Raw genomic sequence first — 23,174 nt, forward strand, 5'->3', positions numbered from 1 at the left:
GCCATGACACTTCCACCCCCCTTCCCACCCCATCACTGCCAAGCTAAGGAATTTTACTCAACCCCTTTCCTCTCCATGGGGTTGAATCAAACTCCTTTCCCCTACAGGGCTACATTGGATCCAGCCTGCCTCCTTCTTCCCTCCCCTGCCTCTGCATAGCCAGATAGTGCCCATTATGCCCACCTGGGCACCAGATCAGAAGCACCAGCTGGATCCAGCCCACAAACGGACCAAGCACTGACAATCCAGCCCAGGCAAAAAGGTTGGGCACCATTGCCTTAGGCCATATTTAGACCTCAAGCATACCATGCAAGGTGACAGCCCTGTCAGGCATGCCATGCTGCTCCATGTGGGCTGCCTCCTAAACCAGAAGCAGTGTAGCCATTAGTGCATGGCACAGCAGGCAGGCCATTTGTCCAGAGGCAAGCTAATTAGCACTGTCTTTCATTAGTGCTAGTTAGCCAGCCTGTAATGGTACTACATGGCTTCTGCTTCAGAAGGCAGCCCACACAGAGAAACATGGTGCGTTTGCAAGCATCACTGCCAAGCTAAGTAAGTGTATTGTCTAATCATGGCCTCAGTCTCTACTGTGAATCTGACCCAGCATGAAAAATGAACAAATAGGTAACCCTTGATCCACAGTGTTGGATTGCCACTGAACAGTACACCATGTACTCTGCTTCTCAGTCACAAAAACATCTGCTATAAACAATTTTCCACTGATCCTCCTGTCATGATTCATAGTATTCTGTATGAATATCCTTGAGTATTTCTAATTCTTAAAATGCACTGGGGTAGCTATAGTACTGTAATTTAAATAATAATTTTTGGTCCATGCTTAATAAGTGTTTCAAGTACATGGATGGTTGGCCTGTTCTTCAATGCATCCTTGTACTTTTTTTTTCTCCCTCTTGATCTCACATTATTTGAGGCAATATATGTACTAGCATTAATCTTAAGTAGGGGCTCCACAACCCAGGCTCCACAAACCTGAAGCTTGAATGTCCCAAACATTCAGACATTTAGAACTTAACCTAAGCCCTTGAATTTTCATCTGGGATTTATGGAACAGCTCAGTGTCACCTGGATTTCGCTTTTCAAAATGCCATCCATATGCCATTTCATCATCATAAACGAGGCAAATAGCTGACAGACACAGTTGCCCACAAGCAACACCCTTTGTGCAGGAGATCTTTTGTATATACCCAGTGCAGGAACGGCTCTATACCCACCAGTTCCTACTTAGCAGCACCTAGGAGTGAGGTGCATTCTCACTGTTTGGGGCTTTAGAGCATCCTACACTTGGTTCTGGGCAGCAGCCATAAAACAGAATAGCCCAATAGTGGCTTTCACTTATTTTAGGGGGCAATAAGGCCCTTGGCCAAGTCCAAAATTCAGGAGCCACTTTCAATTCACTCCTGTCCCTGGCTTTCCCGCTGGAGCAATAGCACTTTCTGAGATGTAGCTCATAACCTGGCCCCATCTGTTTGCCAAAGTAGCTCTGGGAGTTTTGCATCTCCAGAGTGATTTGCTGACAACATGAATCAGACAGTGGCTGAAGGAAAACATATAGTGTGGCAAGGAATGGTTGGCAGGATCACACACCAAAACAACCTGAAGGTATTAATATCTAGTGCTGATGATTCGTCGGCCGTTAAAACAGAAGGCTAAGTTCACAGCAGGTAGCTTGCCAAGGTAGCTTGTTTCTATAGTTCTTTTTAAACAGGCAGTCTCAGCCAGATTAGTTTAAGTTTTTGTAAAAGCAGCATGTACACATAGAGCAGTGATTTTGAAGTTGCCTCTGTGTGTTATGCTTTATTTTTAGTATACAAGGGAAATAGTTTGGATTCCCCTAATGCCAATTTGGTTTTGCTTATTTACTACTGTTATCATCAGACATCTCTGACTCTTGATGACTCAGTGCCTCATTTGAATGCAAAGCTGAGCTGAAGCATGGAGGAAATTGAGATGACTACCACAAAGAATGAAGGTCAGAAGAAAGAAATAAGATGTACACTGGGAATGAGGTGTTTATTTTTAACAGGTAAATGAGGTATTATATCCTGAGAAAAAAAAACAGAAATTAAGGCAGAAGGTAAAACAAGGTGGCACCTCAGAAACTAACCAGCTTTTTTTGTGGGCAACAACCTACTTAGATCATTTAGATGCCAAACTCTTATAAATGTCTCATGAGAATAAGCAGTTTTGGATTCTTCAAAAGTTTTTAACTGGGCCAAATTTGGGCAGATTTTATGAGAATAGCAAAAAAGATACCAATACAACCACTACTAAATTTTAAGTCCTTCCTCAGTAGTATGGAGGTGCTAGAGCTTCTCAATGAAACAGATATAAGGGTTGTTTTGTTTTGTTGGTGATTCTTTGCAGGGAGGCTAGGTGAGAAGGAGAGGGGAGGAGAGAGCTGACATGGACTAAATTAGATATTCTTCTCTCATCTCATTGTCAGAAGAAAAACCTGAATCCTTTGTTCTGAAAGTTGTTGTTTTTTTAAGTCAACCTGAAGCAGATATCTGGCATGGAAAATTTCAGTCTGAGCAAGTTTGGCAAAGCAATAAGCAAATGAAAGCAGGGTCTTAAAATGGAAGTCCTGGGCAGTTTAAATGTAGACAGTTCTACCACCTCTGTCCCTTAAAAAACAGAATTTTCCTGTAAGATACTTTTGAAAAAATGTCTCTGTAGAGTCCTTTGGTGTGTTTCTTTCATTTTGTTTGCTGCATGCATGATCCCGATCAGCAAGAAACAGCAGTAATAAAATTGACTAATTAGCAGGCACCAAGCACTGCCAACATTTGCTTTCCCTCAGGTGCTATGCCTCATCTATGCTCTTGCATTACTGAGAACCAAATGAACTGGTTTTCACACTCCTATCATGAAGAACTTAATTGCATCATCTTATACTGTATTTTTTTTTTATTTGAGATTTTCTCTCACTCCCTTCTTTCAATGCAGGAAATCTGAATCCTGTTAGATTCTGAAGATTTGACTGAATTAGCAGTTGTGGGATTTACCTGTGTAACCCTATTACTGATATACTCAAAATCACAAAAGAGAGCTAGGAAAAATTAGGATAAAATGTCTCATATCATGATGAAAGAAAGGTATACCTATGTATCTCACTTTCTGTTCATATGCTCTCCTAATAAAGCATCTGCTACTGCCACTGTTGGAGACAGGATACAGGGCTAGATGGACCATAAGTCTGACCTAGTATGAAACTTCCTACATTCTGAAATGTAAAAATCCTATACACTATGAAAATAAAGCTATAGGAACTTATATATTGCTGGAATACACATTTTTCCTTGCTTATATTTATCAATTTGGCTTAAGTACTATTTACTGTCTAAAGGAAACTTAGCTCTCCCAGTGAGGCCTGACTTTGGACCTACTTCAGATACAGCCAGATACTCTTTGCAACTGTTACAGTGATTCCCAGGAACATTGCTGTACAAAAGATTGTGGCATATAGCTTGGACCTTTGGAATCTCACTGTTAGGATCAAAGTGCAGCTAATGACATAAGTCCAGATTGCTCATTTGAATTTATTTCTTTTGGACACCAGACAACCCCAGTTACCAGACAACAGCCAGAGCTACTACCTGACATTTTTTCAAGGAAAGTGCATGCCTTAATAACTCTGTAAGTATCAGGTATATATGGCAAAGTATAATGCTACACCTTTTTTCCCAGAAAATTGGAGTTGAGATAATTTATTGATCTTCCGAAGTGGACTAAAAGAGAGATTTTTGCTACAGCTCTGTCTACAAATATTAAGATTCCATAAAACTTTAAAACAAAAAAAAATGTATCACTAACACTTGGCATGGATTTATAAAAGAATGAATCTTGACAGAGAAATTTGATTTTAAGTCTGTAGTAGATGAAAAGCAAATAATGCAGTGTATTTATGCATACCAGATTTCACTTAACTACACAACACAATGCCTGTCCTGATTTTGTATCTATAGCTTACCTTATAACAAATGTCAGTTATCTGTATGTTGGTTAATGGCATAAACCACATAAATGCATAGGAACTCTTCACCCCAAATGTCTACTATACTGTGTAATGTAACTGCATTCCTTTTACCTACATAACTGGTGAAATTTGACAGCTCCTAGTAAGTTAAGGGCTGCTAAAGCAGTCCTGAACTATGTCACTTTCATGGCAGCTCTTAGGGACATAAGGCATTCTGAGAAACAAGGTGAGGAGCCTTAATGAGGTGTGAAGAGCTTAGCGCTAGCTGTTCCTCTAATTAAAAGTATTGTTTACAGCAAATTTCAAAAAGTGTATACCTTGTACTTTTTCAGTCTTGAATCCATATACATAAACAGAGGGCACTCTAGATCCCAGGTATTCCAATTTTAATGGAGCAAAATGTCATCTACTTCTTTCCCAGATTCCCTACTATGAGATCATGGGCATTCATTCACCCCTGCTGCTTTTGCCATTGTTTCCCACCCCATCAGTGCTTCTTTCATGTGTTGGGACTTGTTCCTATGCTGAGACCAAGTCTTCTCTCTCAACCACCTTCTCATGTCATTTGCCACACTTGTACAGTACAATTACAGGATGTCTGTAATCCTATATCATATTCCATATCCTGTGATAGCTGGTACAGATAAATCAGTTTTGATAACTCCCGTAGTAAACAGTTCTGTGTCTTCAGAACCAACATAGGCACAGCTGGTGCAACACAGAAGCAAAGAGCAGGCAGGAAGAACTTGATTAGTCCTAGGGAAACCAGAGAAAAAGTAGGTTTCACTAAAACTGTCTGCTGAATCACTACCAATCATAGCTTACAAATGGCTGCTCTCTGACTCTGTTGACACCTTCTAGCTCTTTCTTAATTGCCTTATCTTTTTTCTGCAAACTGCATTTTTACAAGAAGAAAACCTGTGGTCCAGCACTCTGCATAGATGCAACATTCATTATTCCTGAACCATCTCTGACAAATATTTATCCCGTCTTCTCCTGAAAACCCAACACAAAAGAGATTCCATAACTTCCCTAGGCCACTTGTTCCAATATCCTGCAGTTCCAACTGTTAGGAAGATTTGGGGTTTTTTCCTGAGAATCTAAATCTGCTTTGCTGTAGTGTTAAGTCATTGACTCATGTTCTGCTGCCTGTGGCAAAGGACAACAGTTGTTCTCTTTTCTGTACAACATCCTTTCAAATATTGGAAAACCACTCTCATGTCCCCCTTCATCTGCTTTTCTCCAAACTAAACATACCTAGTTCTCTCAGCCTTTGCTCATACAGCTTTTATTGCCACTCATTACTATCTTTCTTGCTTTTCAGAATCCTCTCCAGTTTCTCTCCCTCTGTCTTAAAATGCAAAGCTCAGACGTGAAACAATATTTAAGAGTGATATGATCGCCTCCCATATCTTGCATATAATACTTCTGCACAGATAATGCAATCCAAAATTGCATTTGCTTTTTTACTGTAATTACATCACAGTGCTGACTCCTGCTTGAGCGTGTGTTCCACTATAACCACCAGCTGCTTCTTGGCAGTGCCACTGCCCAGCCAATTATCCCCCATTCTGTATTTGTACATTTGCTCTTTTTGATTTCCCAGGTGTACCACCTTGCCATTGTACTTGTTGAATTTCTGACAGACCCTTCCTCTTAGCCTTGACAATACCTACTAAGGTGCCAGCATTAGCTCTGATGTTCATGTTGTGGATGCAAAGGGCACTGGTGCAATAAGCTGATGCTACATCTATCAGGGCCAGGCAAATATGGTCACTGGAGTTTGCTGTGTCAATGGCCCTGATGCCTTAGTGATCAGCATCAAAGACTGGTGCAGATTTCAACAGGAGTTTCTTTTCCCTGCCTTCCTCTCAGTGGATTAAGCGTGGTGTCCATGTGAAACACTCACAGTTGAGGAACGTTTGGATATTTTGTGGGTGGCTCTTTTCTCTGGATATAGAAGATATATGTCATTTAATCAAGCTAGATAAGTCTTACCCAAATGTGCTTCATCTAAAAAGATTTTACATATCAAAAACTTACCAGAGTTGTAGCCTTTCCTCCTAATAAAGAGCCTGAGATGGGGGTGGGGGGAGGTGTCTATCACTGGTTAGGTAAGACAAAAACCCTTAAGGGTTTGAAGTCCATTATGAACTCCAGAACATCTTCCTGTTGTATGGAGAGGTGACATACAGAGAGGAATCCCATAAAGATTTTTTTAATAACCCCCAAGAAGAATAACAAGATAAAAGAGGTGAAGAATGTCTTCATGAGTTTAGAAATTGAGTTTACAGAGAATATCAGGTCAGAGGCTTGCTGGGTTCCAGCTTGCTGCTATGTGCAGTACAGTGGAAGGGAGAGAGGGTCACAACAGCTCTGCCCTCTATTGCCTTGCAGTGAGGGAGATGGTATATTGCTATTCAAAAGAATCTGGTCCCATGCCCTAAGGGTGTGTACATACCCCCAGTGGGATCCACCCTGCTATATACTTGACCTAGTACATATTAGATGCTTCTAAGGCCCCATCACCTTCTACTAATCTGAGCACTTTATAGTCTGTAATGAATTTGGTTTCACAGCCCTCCAAAGAAGCAGGGAGCTACTAGACCAGCATTTCTCAACCTGTGGATCGCGACCCAAAAGTGGGTCACATGAATATATGAAAGGGTTGTGAACAAACTTGAAAAATGGATTCTTCTTTAAAAGAGAAAAACATAGGAAACTGTGGCTCTTCCCTTGCAGGATGGCAGAGGCTCCAGGGGTCAGGAATGAGCACTGGGTTGAGACTAGCCAATGATATATACAAATGGGTCCTCGTACAAACAAGGTTGAGAACCACTGTATTAGACCATTTTACTCTGTATAACAAAAACAGCCAGTTCTGTAAAACTGAGAGGGAGATCAGAACAGAAAAAAATACAGTATTCAAAGATGTATGCCAGGGTTTCTATATCACCAGTGCCTAAATCCAACCCTGGTAACAAAAGAGTACTTTCTGCTTTCTACAGAAAAGTGTTTCTGGATTCTACAGCACACTTCACACCATCTCAAAAGGAAAGAATCAGCCTTGAATTTTTGCTTTCAACTGTTTGCTCCATATATCAAAAGCCACAATCATAAGCTGCTGAAGAAATCAAGCTAAAGAAAATGCAGTTTGGACTAAGTGGGCTCCCTCCTTATTCCTGGAGATTTTTATTATCCTCAGCAAAAATGGGGGGAAGTAAGGAAGAAAAATTCAACAGTATATGTTATTTCTTTTCAAGTTCTGTTTTAGGAGAGCACTAAGAATTAATCTGTGATCATAGAAACAGCTAAGAGAGATTCTTCTAATAATTCAGCTTTAATAGGCTGTGACTTTATTAAGTAGCTGCAAAATTTTAAATGTACGTTATTTATATTAACCTATGCTCAATGTTTGAAACAATAGAAACATTCAGGATTTGCATTTAACTATCACCACTGACAGAGTGGAAGAATTACATAATATTTCATATAATGTTATACATTTAATTTTGATTGTGTGCTGTGGTATAGACTCCATTATCAGCTTGATGCTTGGTCCAGTACATTTTTGTGTGAATTTCAACTGAATTTGGATATAGCTTCAAATGCAGACTACATGAGCATAGACAAGTTTTTACTTTTTATCCTTCAGAAGTGCAAACTATATGAAATTACTTTTCAGTTTTACTTTAGAACAGAAAGGGTTAATCTGTTGTTGTTTATAGAGATTTAGACATGATAAATTAGCCACTAGATGGCTCCTTTGGTGTTTCTTGAATGAGAGAAACCTGTTGAAAAGTACAGGGAAATTCAACAGAAAAATCAAATATAATACCTGAGATCAAGTGAAGTCACTGACTTAGTTCATAGCAAAATCCCCATTTACACAAAATGTAATTACAATAATTTCATTAAGTGTTGAGTAATGACAATGGAGATAAAGCACTGAAAAATAGTCAGAACACACTAAAAACACACTAAAAATGCCAAGCAAATTAGAAGAATATCAGTGTTGCTCCTTCCCTATGATTTGAATATACTAACTTTGTAAGATAAAGAAAAGATATTTTAATTGTACACACAAAGCAATGAGGACTTAGGAACTGATAGAGTCAAGCTAAAGAAAACACAGTTTGGGGTTAGCTGGGCTCTCTCCGTATTTCCATTTGCTTATATTCTTTGTGCAGATTTCTGAATACCAGAAGGAGAGGGAATCCAATTGTACTTGGAATTGTTTTTCTTTTTTTCACACTTTTGTGCTGCAATGTATATAAGCTTATAATTAACATGTACTGAGATTCGAAGGAAATACTTTACAATGATAACATGCTGAAAACTGCAATGAAAATTCATTTAAAAATCAAGTTCAAGAGCTTCTGAGTTCATACTTGGGTCTCTTCATACACACAAGTGCACATGCACCCACATGCAAAATATCACATACTTTCAATTTAGGTTTTTCAATAAAATGGGACAGTGCAAAAGACTATACATATTCAGTTTTTGCACATAACTAGTTATTGTTCCAGTTCTTTCGGATCAGAAAGCATAGTGTTTGTATCTCAAATGTTATTGTGATGCTCCAATACAAATATTATGATGCTATACATGCTATACAAATAGTGCAACATTAAAACAGCTGCATAAGAACGCCAAACTGGAAGGGGCCTCCTGGATCGTTGAGTACAGTCTTTTTCTAGAACAGGCAGCTACACCATATAACACTTTTTATTAATTGATTAATCTCCATCTTAAAAGTAATTAAGTTTTTTGCCTTTACTATGCCTATTGGAAAGCTTTTGTAAATCCTCACTACTCTGGTAGTTTCACATTTTCTTCTAATTCCCAGGTTAAGTTTATTCATGCCAGGTCATACTGTTCTGTTGCTCACTTTACACAACTATTCCCACTAAAGTCAATGGGACTGCTAGTCCAATAAGTAAATCAAGGCAAAAATGGGTGAAATTTGTCCACTTCTTTCTTTTTGGAAGTGCTAGTTCTTCAACCCCTGATTTTATCTTTATATGCCTCCTTAAATTGCATACCTATTACAATTATTTTGTTTAATGGGCTATTTATGATTGAGACTTATGCTAAAACAAGGAAGATATAAAGAGCTATAACATTTTCAGAGCTATGCCTTGTTAAGACCAACCCTACAGATACAGAAACAGCAGTGCTTTTTCCAATTTAATTCAAGTCATTCAGACGGCTGTCAGTGTAAGGTCATCGGTATAGACAATCACACTTCAGTCAATCAAACTTTTACTATAGTAGAAACTTCATCATTACACTCTGCTCTGACCATGTGAAAAGATGCGTTTATAGAATTTAAGGCTGGAAAGAACCATTAGATCATTTGGTCTGACAACCTGTATATCACAGGTGATTAAACATCACCTAATTAATCTACTCAGCACAGTAACTTGTGTTTGACTAAAGCAGATCCTCCAGAAAAGCACCCAATGCTGCTCTGAAACATCCAGAAACAGAAAACTCACCAATTCTTTGGCAGTTTATGAATAATCCAGTGGTTGTCCATGGTTAACCCAATGGTTAATCAGGCTCAATATGACAAGAGTGCATTATTTCCTATTTACATCTAGTTTCTGCTTCCACCACAGGTTCTTATCACACGTGTCTGCTCTATATTAGAGAACCCTTTGTTACCCAATATTCTCTCCCTCTGGGGGGACTGATTCTTTGTGAATAGCTCTTCAACCTTCTTCTCAATAACCTAATTGCTCTAATTAGCTCCAATTTCTCACAGTGTGGCATCTTCTTCAACTCTCCAGTCAGTTTTGTGGCTGTTTTCTGCACCCTTTCCAAACTGCGAAAAGCCTTATCAAATTATAGACACTGGAACTGGACACAGCATTCCAGTACCAGTATTACTCTTTAGGTGCCCACAGATCTCATTAGCCCTTTTTTGGCCCAGCAGTATAATAATGCAAGCTCATGTTGAACTGCTTGTCCAAAATGACCATTCAATCCTATTCCAGAGTTACAGGTTTACAAGATACATCCCCACATTATGCAAGTATGGCTTGCATTCCTTACTTCTATAAATATAACTTTGCTGTTGGGTATATTAAAATATATTTTATTTGAATGAATCCAGCTTATCAAGTGAGCCAGCTTACTCTGTATGATTGTCCTGTCATTATTGGTACTTCTCATTCTGCCAAACTTTGTGCTGTTTTCTGTTCCACCTGATAAACACATCCTTTTCACTAACTGCTATTTTTCGCCTGTTTGGGGGCCAGATCCTGCCATCCTTACTTGGGCTGAATATGACTTTAAGCTATGAACAGTCCCACTGACATAAAGTACTATTCAACATGATGAACAGTGGTAAACTCTGAGCTTCTAAACTGGAGCAGCGGTTTTCCTTAAGTCTGCACTCTGTTGCTAGCGATCTGACCTTCACTTCCCAGATAAACTGACTCAGACATATATCAGAAAAGGAAAAAAACAGCTTTTAACATCAACTCACCATAATCTAACACAATATTCTGCCACAAAACTATGTTACCCATAGTACCATACAAACATTAAAATTGAGACAAGTGAGTTGCATTCCTGGAATTTTTACAATAAGGCAAAACATTTCCATTATGTTTCACGGGATATTTTGTTGTTGTTTCCACATTAAAAGGGACACAGGAGACCTGGCATCTCTTAATAACATTCTAGATGAGATATTACATTTATGAATTCTCTGCAGCTGCAGTGTGAGCCACATTCCACCACCTCATCCAAAAAAATAGTTATATGTCTTAGTAAGTGCAAAAATATTAATGGGAATGCGATATATTCCCCCTTGCTCTGAAATGGGATATTTTTAGCCTAATTGCTCTAAATGTATTCTACTATTGGGGGGGAGGGGGGAGACTGAAACAAGACGCTGAGGAGAGAACTGCAAAAATATGCTCTCGCTTTCCAAACAGTGCTAAACGCAAACAACTAAACTTACATGGGATTCAAACTTGACCAAAAGTGATAAATTCCTTTCTAGTATATTTCAGATTCTTACTTTCATTCACGATTTGTTTGTTACGTTTTCGTTCATTTACAGATTCTGAGTTTAGGCTTGCTTTCCCCAGGCATACATCTGTTCATTTTTTTCCCATGCATACAGTTTTTAACATTTACACCACCGATCACGCTATTGCCAAACACCAGCCATTTTGTTTTATATCATGCTATCGCTTATAGTCTAATAATTTGCCTATCTCTCCACTAATCAAATTACGCAGTCTTTTATAAAAAGAGCCAATTCAATATATGTGTGTCTCAATTCTAATTTGCACTCCGTAGCACATTAAAATAAGGCAAAGCAAGATTTACCTGTAAAAAGTTGAAGGGGCAGCTTCCCTCATTCCAAAGCCGCTTTGATCATTTTCAAGGTAGTACGGTACTTGTTGGCTATGGTGATGAATGAACGGAGAGAGCTGGGGCGCAGTTTGTAAGAATACCACTGGGCTTGGAGGGACATTGTTCAGTGAATGAAACCCTCCCAAACTGCTGGATCCATATGATTCAGAAGTAGGGGCATAACTGAGGCTAGTAGAGCTGTACACTGGAGCAGCAGTGGCAAAATCATAAGTGGTGCCTTCTGGGTAGTTAAAAATGCCTGTCTTGTTGCTCTCCACATACATCTCACTGAGCGATCGATCTAGGGGAATCTTCAGCTGAGGTCTGCTCAAAGTCTCCAGTTCAGTGCCTTGAATCTGGTGCAGCAGAGTAACTCCAGAGGTTTTGGTGTGAAGGGTCATGGTCATTGTTAATGGCAGCGAGCAAGTGGCATATCTGTTTTTATTGTCAGCAGACAGATCAGCAGCTGGTAGCCCACCTGAAAAAAGAACAGATCCTAGTCTGAGGCTCCGCAAATATCATGTTAAGGCAGCACTGCACAGGTATTCATGTAATCTCAGCAAGGAGGAGCATACATTCAAATACAGCGTTAGCACTGAGAAAACTCTCTCCCTCTCCCTCTCTCTCCTTTCTCTGCAACTTTTAAGTACTTCTCATCTGAGCTAATATGCATTACAAAGGTGCTGGCCATAGGCCAGGAACTCTTGCCTTGTGCTGACATTGGTTTAAACATCACTTCAGAAGCAATTAGTTTTGGAGTGATACCAAATAATTGTTCTACTACACTTTACTTCACTCTTATTAGTTGTTTAATTTTTCACTTCACAGGGCCCTGATGCTCTACAGTGCTTAAGGCAAAACAGTACTTATATCAAATTAGGAAGACTAGTCCCGTGGTCAGTCAGATTACTGCTTTTTATTTTCCCACCAGGCTCCAATCTATCTCTGCTTATCTCTTCTCCCGTTTGATTCATTTTCATGTTTGCTAGAAATATGTAATGTGTACATTGTAATGACCCTGGCTAGGACTATGCTGTAACTGAGATATGGCTGAGTGCAATGTGTGTGTACATGTGTGTGTGTATGCAGCTAGTCACAGTCAGTAAAACTCCATTTAAAATAAATTAATGGATCTACTATATCTATGTAGGAGAAAAGGCACTTCAATACACTTTCTGCAATTATGATTATTCTTGTTATTTAACTGGCAACTGAATGCAAGAGGAAAAAGAAAAGAAAATCCTTTAAGATTCCCCTGTACATCTCTGCCTGCTTCTTGTTCAGTATGTAAAATCAGAGCAACATAAGCTTAAATATGAAATAAAGCATCAATTAAACCTTGCCATATTGAATCCCAGATAGCTGGTCAAAAATAGGGTTAATTATGTGAAACATGAATTGAATATTAACAAATTGAATAGGAGTATTTTCTTCCTGATTTCCTAGTGATAAACACTTCAGACACTTCAACTGAGACACCAGTTTAGAAAATCCAAAAAAATACAAAAGGTCCAATTTTTCAATAAAATAAAAATGTCCCACTTAAAGCTACATTTAAGACTAAGCAAGAAAAACAGAATTATAGTGAAAAAGTGTGGCATGCATGTGTCTTCTGGCAATCTATTTTCATTGTATTTTAACTTAACAGAAACTGTTGGTCCCGCACCAATCTAATGAAAACCTCTGAAAATTGTTGCAAGTTCTCTAGCAATGCTATTATGGTCTGTGGTTCAGTTGGTACAATGGATTGGTTTAAATACCTAACACACAAATACAGGGCTCTAGTTAACATGGCTTGAGTATTAATATAAATATAAATCATACCAAAATAACTACATGCATCAGACAACCATTTGAAAATCATGTTAATCAAATTAAATAGGGTTTAAAGAAGTATAGAAATATCTTTGCAAGTTTTAACATGATTTAGTTTCAAATCAACTTTACTATAAATGGTTTAACCTAAAGAGAATAACTATTAATATAACATATCAGAGCTTTTGCTAAACAAGAAAAAAATAACCTGTACTTGTAAGATTTCACTGAAACATGCTCGAACTCTGCATACATACTATACACACAGCAACATACACTTCAATGTATATGTACTTGATAGATTCCCCCCACTTTCTACTCCCAACTCAAATTTCAGACTGTAGACTTTGATCAAATAGATAACAATGTTTAAATAAGGCTGAACTAAACACATACCTAGTTTTTTTTTTAAAAGATCAGACAATCATACCCAGCAGTACAGAAAGTCTTCTAAGAAATATTCTGAAAATAGTGTGCGTGCATGCATGTGCATGTGCAGTGTGCATGTCAGTTTTTGCGAGGGCTCATGAAGCAAGCATAGCTCTCAGCAGCTTCCTGAATACAAGAGCCAGTAGCTGTGCTACACAGACCATAATGCATGGCAGTTTACAAGTTTAAGCTTAGTTACTGCATGCAAAGTCATTTGGCATATATCAAATACATTTAAACCACAACATTATCTAACATGATCTGCTCTTATACTGCATAATTTGAGAATTATGACTAATTTTACTATTAGGAGGGTAGTACCCATTTCTAAAATATGTACACTTGTACATGTACGGTTTGATTTAAAACACTGTATGATTTAATATTGTTTTATTTGAAAGATATGATATCAGCATATAATAAATGTTACATTGCCCTATAGTTGCAAAAACAAAAGTAACTTGACTTTTGAACACAATGCTGTGAAATTTGAATGTTTAAAAACAAAAACAAATGGCATTTTCATTCAATTGGCCATGGGGGGGAGGGGGTTAGAAAACTAAAGATAAATTCCATCATTTACAACTATTTGCTAAATGGCATTGGAAGTTTTGTGTGGTACAACAAGTGAAAACAATAGTACAGAACCCCGTCTTTTCCCCTTTATTACACTTGGTTCAAAGTCTCCATATCAGCTCTGTATAGGCGAGTGTATGGAGCTGCAATGATGGCATGCAGGGCAGGGTACAAAAGAAGGATGAAAACATGGAAGTTAAATTTACCTTTACCCAGTAACAGCTATGCAACTGATGCAGAGTATCTGCAAAGAAATTTAAGCTGTAACCAGTTGTCAGTGTTTCCTACAACACCCAGCCTACCTAGAAGGTACCTGTTCTGTTGCAAAGGGGCTTAGCAAGCCCTGACAGCTACTCTGGAAGTGAGCTTGTTACCGCACCTGAATGTAAGAGAAGTGGGAGTGGCTCTCTTCAGTGAGGATCTAGGGGGTTGGACTAAGCAACTTCTGTTGCAGGACACCGCCAAACCTGGAAAGAAGTTGCCCCCAGATTTTCTTTGTTGCAGTTTGTTTCAGGAGATTATTTTTTGAAAAAAAGTCGTTTACTTTGCAGCTGGTAGTATAGGCTCCAGAACATAAGACTGGTGAAAAGTTTCTAATAACTTGTAATATTTTATACGTTTACTTTTTTCTGTAAATCTCAAAGCAATTTGTAAAGTTGTAGGTCATATTTTACAGATAGGTGTAACACGTTTAAAAGGTTTTGTGCACAATTTTGCACACACAAAAATGAAAGACCCAGTATTTGAAACAAGGTCTTTGTGCTTAGAGGCCAGAGCTTATTCTGCTACGTACAAATCCAGCCTGGTCACTCTGATTTATTGATTCTTAGATTTCCCATCTGGGAAATATACCTAATACTCGTACTTGGCACTTTTGCTTCAGATCCCACAGTTTTTAATAAAAAAGGGCACAGTAGCCCATCTTACAAACATCCTGAAAATAATTATGTGATTTGCTAACATTTATGTGGGTAGTTTTTAAAATACAAATTGCCACTTACAGTCTGCACATTAAGGATATATATAATTAACTAAATGGTTAATTTAGCCCACATCTGCTTGCTACAATGCCTTTACTTAACTCATATAAATCAAAAGTGCTTAAAATATCAAGTAATATAAACTCTAGTGATTTCAGACCCAGTGCTTATACTACTAATGCACATTCAATTGTAGCCAAGCTACCAAATATCTTGGTGTCCTATTTCTCACATTTGAAAAAGGCTATCTTGCTATATATTTACCTAGAACTCACATACAGGACAAGACCATCTCTCTCTCTCTCTCATAAAATGTAAAGAGAATTTATTCTGAAAAGCTTCATTAGTGACATAGTGACATTAGACATTCATTTCTAAATTAAGCATTTAGATCAGTTTTTTCTAATTTGCAAAGTGTAGGAATATGCAAATAAAAGTAGTTATCATGCAAAAGTGGATAAAGAAGCTAATACAAGAACAAGTAGGGGAAAGAGAGAAACATAGGGGTACTGCAAAAGGAGAGTCAAGCTTCTGTGAGCATGTCTACACTTGCATATTAATGCCTATGAATAAACTCCGGAGCTTATCACTCCAGAGATTATTGTTTCTGGGTGTGTGTCTTCACATGCGCCTGGAATCACAGCACGTTGAACTAAGTCAGAGCAGCCCCAGCTGGCTCAGAGCCTAGGGAGTCAGCTTGCCAGTCCGGGGCTACTCCAACCTGGCTCAATATGCTGCAGAGGGGCTGGCTGTGGAATGAGGATGCTTCACTGTAGGGCTCGGTAGCAGGCAGCCCCTGCACTGAAGCACCTTCATGCCCCACGCAGCTGGGGCAGTGTTTACATATGTGCTGCTGTAGAGTTTTTTACTCCACAGCAGGGAAGTACTTGTATTTATGCCTCGCGTTTACACATATGCCTCTCTTAGGCTGCAGTAAACTAATTTACTCTGCAGCAGGATAGTACTTGTATTTACAAGGGACTTGTATTTACAAATGCGATCCTGCTGCAGAGTAAGTGACTTTACTGCAGCCTAACAGGGGTGCATGTGTAGACGTGAGACATTTACTGTGCAGCTAATTAGTGTACTGCACAGTAAAAGTCTCATGTAGACACACCCTGTAACTGCAATGTATACACTTCATTTCAACAAGAAAATCAAAGCAGAAACTAGCTATACATGTGCTGACTTTCATGGTCAGCCCAAAGCCTAATACTAAGATCCTGAAAGCAGTCTGCATTTAGATGCGTATCTTTTATTAATTCTAATTGAAAATGCGTGACTAACTCCTCTGTACTGCTTTAATATTTCAACCTAGAAGTTTGCTGTTCAAGACACTTCAGAGCTATGTGGTCCAAGTCAGTGTTTCCATAATGAAGGATTCACTCTGAACTATGCTGGATAGAATAAAATACAGAATGGACTAACTAAATACAACTTTATGGTTAAATAAATATTATTTGAGGTTCATGGATCTCTCTTAACTTGAGAATTGTATTGGCATTTTTTTCCCGTACTGATAGCAGTCCAAGCCATTTCAGGTCACTAATAAAATCTGCTGGTTTGTTTGTGGTTATCACAGTTCTTCTAACTTGTTTGATGAAAACTTATCCTCTAATTATCGTAATATGATAAACATCAAATTAGCAGCTGCATTCAAGCTGAGTTTTGGTTCTATTTTTCCACTGACAATAAACTGATCAGCTAAAACATAATACTAAACCAAATTTAGGATGTTACAGTGACAAAAACATGGGTATACTTCTATTAAAACACCAACCTTGAGACATAGATGAGGGGAAAAAACACAAAGGAAGAAGTAGCCTTTTTGCACTGATAAAAAATGAAATGACACCAGCAGGATGGTACATGGGCTACTGAAACAGAAAAAGGCAAATTGGTGGACAGAATTATGAAAGAAATGACACAGATCCTTACCATAAGAATGAAAAGGAAATTTGAGGGTTTCCAATCTTCTCTGTATTCTCACCTCTAGAAGTTTCTGACTAAACTAAAAGTCCCAGCTGAAAATTAGGGAGTGCTAGATAAGAAAGTCACACTTAAAAACCAAACAAAAACAAACAAAAAAATCTAGCATGACCCTGAAACAGATTCTTGATGCTGGAAAAGAAGCTACAGCAATTTAGGGGAGGGAGTGATTAAGGTAAAGCAGCTGTTACATACAAATTATTAGAACTGCAAAGAACCCTAACGATACTGAAGTGTCCCAATCTATTTCTCTCCTTTTTTTTTTCCTGGCTTTCCATTTTATTAGGAATCACAACAAAAATAGCAAGCTTAGAATGAAGAGTAGACTGTAAGTTTGCCCCAAAATTTGCTGAGCATGAGACCATACACTTCATTGGTTTGACCCCACACTATAAAAACAGAAGTGTTTTTAGCTGCTGCATTTAAAAAAAAGAATCAATTGCACATAATAGAAGAAAGAACACTGTGTTTTTCCAAGAATCCTCTGTAGTACTGCAGAAAAATAATGCTGCTTTATTTGCCCAGGGTGGAAACTCCTAGAGATAGACACTTAGGGAACAGCACCATCTATCCAACTACTTTATAAATCTTCACTGCAAAAGAACATAAAACCTTCAGACCACCAGACCAGTCCTTTAGGAACTTCTTACACCATTGGCAAAAGATTAGCTCTTCAATATATTACTTAAGGCTTATAATGTTTGAATGTCCACATGTTGACCTGGGAAACATCTGTTCTGCTGTTTCCTGGTAACCTGCTGTAAACATGATTAGGACCAAGAGGCTGAGACCTAGGATGCCCAGTTTTACATTTAAATGTTAAGTTAGCTTATACAATAATGGGGGAATGGCTAATTTATGATGCAAAAAGTTTATCTAAATTCCCAAATGAAAAATATAGATGTTGGAAGCAGCTGCTTAAAATAATTTTTAAATTAAACAAATGTGTATGACAAAGTTAAGTTGGTTAGTTTTTATAATTTTTAAACATTACAGTTTTTGGTGATTCTTCCTGCTTGCTCTTTATACTAAATGAGGACGTACTACATACTTTTTTCACTGATTAGCAGAACATGCTGCTTTTAATATGATCAAAATGTTAAGGGAAGGTGGAATTGATCATATATTCTGTTCCTGAAATGCCTATTTCATTCAAAACCTGATCAAAAGAAAACTGCGAGCAATACAGTTAGTATTAGCTCTCATTAAAGTTGCTTATGCTTTCTATTTTAAAAACTATTTTTCAGTTACTTGTAGCATTACCAAACTTTTAGCCACACAAGCTCGAATTTTAAACATTAGCATCTACTCACTCTGAAATGTTTTGGAAAATTTGAGCCAAAAGGAGCCATTTCTGGGCATGAGGTTAGGGAGAAACACCCTGTTTAGCCTGGGGATGTCAAAGATACACACACCACATCTGGCCTGTGGAGGCCTAGCATCTGGCCCACGGTGCTGCCTGAAGGTCCAGATGGAACTGGTCTGGTGCATGCTGTGTGTGGTCCACAGGCCCAGTCTTGGGTGTGCTGCATGGGGTGCCAGTCCAGGACGTGTGTTTCATGTGGTGCCCGTGCCAGACCAGCCCTACGTACTGACTCTGGGGCTGGTGCAGATTGGGCTCACAAACCCATCCTGAGCCTTGGAGCCAGTGCATGCCTCAGACTGGCCCTGTGCACCACCACATGCAGCATGCAGGGACTGGATCAGCACATGCTGCATGCAATAGGTGGGCTATTCCAAGACCCACAGGCAGCACTGTAAGCTGGATGACAGGGCTCTCCCTAAGCTAAACAATGCCTTTCTTCCTATCTTTGCTTCTCAAAATGGTTCCTTTTGGCTCAAATGTTCCAAAACATTTCAAAGAAAGGTAGGCTGATATGTAATATTTGAGCCTGCATGGCTAAAAGTTTGGACCAGGGCACACAGGAACAGTTTGTAGAACTTATCCAGCCCGACTGGCCCTGCACCCCTCCTCTGGTCCACAGGGCTGGATGAATTTGATACCCCTTGTTTAGGCCATGCTAAAAATTCTGATAAACTCCTCTTTGAAACGCTCTTAGCAGTTCACGAGGAATGAGCTGAGTTTCCTGGGGTCTGAGTTGCATCATCACCAGCCTTTTCTATTTGGGAGTAGGAAAAGAGACCTCTTCCCCAGTGCCAATATGGAACCTCTTCTATCACATCCAAAGAGAGAAGAAAAAGACTTTTGTTTAAATAGGACCTCATAAAAAGGGATGGGGAAAGTTGTGAGAAATAGGCACGGAGGTGAACCAGTTGAAAATTTGTCCAAGACCATAAGGTCTGTAGTAATACAAACTAATGTATGTATTAAGCCAGTCAAGTAGTTCCTCCCAAAGGGAGCTGGAATCACAAGAACTGGTTCAAATCTCTTGCCAGAAATATTAAAACAACTATTTATGCCCCAAAGTAGGATGAGATGACTGGGATGTCATGGTGAGTTGTTTTCGCCTCTTTCACCTCTAAGACGTTCTGTCTTGGTAAGTTAGAGTATCTGTAGCAGAGAAAAGAAGTTTGCAGAATCAGTCTTTGAGGTACATCTGGCTGTTGCCTTATATGCTTCCTTTTGGGCACCAGCATGTAACTGCCTAAAGAACAGGATGTTGCCCAGGAGTCCTTCAAAGTATGAAACGCATTACTTGCCTTGGTGCTGAACTACTTTGCTCCCTATAGCAATAAGTCTTCCACAGTGGCCTGTGCTTCATGTGGAAACCCTAATCCTTGCATCCAGCATTTCTCAAATGTGGTATAACTCCACTGCTTCAGTGCACATGACAAATCACTTTCTGGGCTCCAGTAGTGGACAAACCAAAAAAGGGAATGCAGTAGTTCCATTCAGACCATGAGCAAGGCCAGAGTAGAATAGCAAACCCAATATCCTAGGTCTAAAATAGAACAAAATAGTCTTGGGTAACAATGAAAACACAATAGTCTCGTTGCATGTTTACGTACCTTTATGGAGGCCCTGACATCTAGTAGACTCTGGTTAGATCCTGACATTCACAGCCAATTTCACATCCAAGTCTTCTTTTATAATGACAGAGTATGCCATCCCCTAGGTAAAAATGTTCTGGCTAATATCTAGATGCAGGTGTTTCTATTTGTGTGTTTTCCATGACAATACCGCCTGCCTGCTATTTCTGAAGCATCTTGCTGCAAGATAAATTTCAAAGACATCTGAGCTACACAAGGCAGTTCTTTGCTCAAACAGTCTTTCTAGAAGGCCTTTTCACACATTCCAAAGTTACAGACCCTAGGGCTGCTGTCTTTAATCATATCCATCAAGGGGGTTGCTACCATGATGAATCTCAGCACAAACCTACAAGAATATTTTGCAAGTCCCAGGAATTTCCACCTTTTTTTTTTTTTTTTTGGATCCTTGGAGCATTTAAGTCCTAATTCTAGTCCTTCAGATAAGGTGCCATGAACAAACTCTCCAGAGCCTTCGTGAATTGCAGGAGGATTATACAGTAGACATGCAGCATTTTCCTTTTATTTGGTTATTTCAAATTAATTGGCCTCACCCATGTTTTTACAGTATTTTGTTAGCTTCTGACATATCATCAAGTGGTTGGACTCCGTACCAGGAAGTAGCAAGACTTCTCAGTCTCCAGATTTAATTATGCATGTGCCAGAACCCTTGTTGATGGACCATCCCTGATCCTGTTGAGCATTAAGGAAATTCCTCCAGTCCCAGGAACAAAGAACTGGAAGGGGCTCCTGAGCCATCAAGTCTAGTCCCTTGAATTCATAGGCAATCGAACTTACCTGTGGAACCCCCCAAATCACCACTTCAACACTACCCTCCAACACACACAAGACACACAACCAGAAAAAACAAGAACACCATACAACATACTCTCTGTAAAGAAAGAGACAAGGACACTGCCAAAATCCTGCCACTGCAATGACAGAGAAGCAATTGGCCAATAGGTGCTCAACTGATCTTAGGGGGATCATGCCACATACTACAGAGGAAATAAAATATACCGCAGTCCTTGCCAGTCTCATGTAGAGGGAAAATTCCTTCCTGACTCCAGGCTTTCAAGGAGCTTGAAGTTACGTTACACGTCTTTGTCTTATGACTGTTCTCACAATAGATTCAAGATAACCCACAGCTGTATCCAATGCAGGAGTTCAAAGAGGGAATATGCAGTATATGACTGGATACTTCCTACACAACAAATAAGAGGGGAGTGAGGAATTGGTCATAGTGGCTGGGGTCCAAAGCAATAAATTTTTCAGCATCTTTTTCAAGGTCTGGTTGATGCACTCCACCAGACTATCTGTTTGCCAATGAAGTCTGAGAGGTCATCATTTTCAGCCTGCTATGTACAGGTTTCCCTTGCTTTATGCGAGTTCTGTATGTGCAAATTCACTCTTATGCAATGACCCTTTTTATACCAAAAATTCATTATATGCAAGGTAAAATCACTCTTATGCGATCAGTGTGGTGGAAGCCCACAGGCAGCTGCTTTGTGCAGTGCATTGTGAGAGTGGCACGCACCAAAATATGGTTTCCTGTGTGGATCTGTGCTCCTCACTCATTGTCTGAGACACGTGTTTCTCCCTATTATGTGCTTGCATGTACTGTCTGCTGTTGGTAAGTACCAATATTCTCTTGTAAAAGTGGTAGAAATGGGTCTGGGGGTCAGTACAATTGAGGTCTTGGAATGTATCGCTATTAGTTACATTGTAAAGTGGGTTCCCTTTACACAAATTCAAGTTATGCACCATTTTCCAGGAACCCATGTACAGCATAAAGTGAGGGAAACCTGTATCTCTTTCATTAAATTGTGGCATAAAGTTGGTCACAGAGTAGTTTAGGCTTCCCAAGGCACTCTGGCCCTGGCAAAGAACCTTACCAGTTCCCTGCTGATAGCCTATACATTGGTGGAGTACCTAATGATATTATCTCTGGGTATCTTGTGAAACAATGAAATACCATTAGTAGTTCCTGATATCTCACTGTACTCTTCTATAGGGGCCCAACCAGGTCATTAGCTAGCCTTTCAAAAGGATGTCCACCACAGGAAGAGAAACTCCAGGGGCTTTGCCCACCTTTTTAGGAACAATGAGTTGACAAAACAGGGAGGCACAAAAGCCCTCAACCTTTTTATAAATCTCAGACTTGAAGCAGCCAAAAAGAGCGGCCAGGGTTTTCTCATGGCCGAGATGGCCCGCAGAAGGAAGGGCACAAGCTAAATGCTGAACTTCCTACCAACTGGGTCTCGGAACTGAGATCTGTGATCAGATCTCCTCCAGCTTTCTCCCACTGGTAAAGTCCTTGTGCCTGGGGCCCAAACTGATGCTATGAATGGATTAATAATGGCTTCTTACTTCCCTATGTACTACCAACAGCAGGGCCAAGGCCCATTTCCCCCTCTTTGTCTCTAACAAGGTTGGAACACTGTTAGGATTTCTTGCAGGGAAGTGGTGCCATTAGATGAGTTTTAGGGAACTTTTTCCTGGATCCTTGTCTATCCCTACCAGATCCATGGGTTTCTATGTCCTCCCCCACTGGACTACCAGATGCCCCCAAATCTTTCCAGCATCTTTGTAAGGGCCTTGTCACACCTTACGCTATGAGCTGCAATGTTAGTGCTAGCTTGGAGTCTGGAACAGTCACAACCTAAGGCTAGTAGGGGTGCATGAAGCTTTGGTCGCTGATTCAATTCAAAGATTCGGCCCAATTCAGAGGCCAAATCACCAAATCCAAATCAAATCAGTAGGCCAAAAAAACCCTCTGAATCGATTCGGAAAAGATTTAGAGAAAGATTCAGTGATTCGGAGATTCAGATGGCAGTCTTTCAGGGGAACAGAAACTGAGAAGAGGGAAGGGAAGCAGGGGGGGAAAGACTTACATCTGTAGCTGGCCAGTGACTGTGATCTTTCCCTGAGTCCCCTTCCAATCACAGTGCTCTGGGGGAGGGATGTAGAAACAGCACATAAGCCTCTGTCTGCAGCCTTTCTGTCTCTTTTGTGAGCTG

At 39.5% G+C, this 23,174-nt stretch overlaps 1 protein-coding gene across 6 annotated transcripts in view; it reads right to left on the reverse strand.

The window, feature by feature from the left end:
* ESR1 (estrogen receptor 1) overlaps positions 1-23,174 on the reverse strand; it is a 301,848-nt gene that overhangs the window by 216,972 nt on the left and 61,702 nt on the right. For all 6 annotated transcript variants that reach the window (XM_014520478.2, XM_025205609.1, XM_025205612.1 and 3 more), the window contains one exon: positions 11,351-11,855. In XM_014520478.2, the coding sequence (XP_014375964.2) occupies positions 11,351-11,855 (505 nt within the window). The remainder of the gene's footprint in view (positions 1-11,350; positions 11,856-23,174) is intronic.

The sequence above is a fragment of the Alligator sinensis genome, unplaced genomic scaffold, assembly GCF_000455745.1.
Source record: "Alligator sinensis unplaced genomic scaffold, ASM45574v1 scaffold1177_1, whole genome shotgun sequence".
NCBI lineage: Eukaryota > Metazoa > Chordata > Crocodylia > Alligatoridae > Alligator > Alligator sinensis.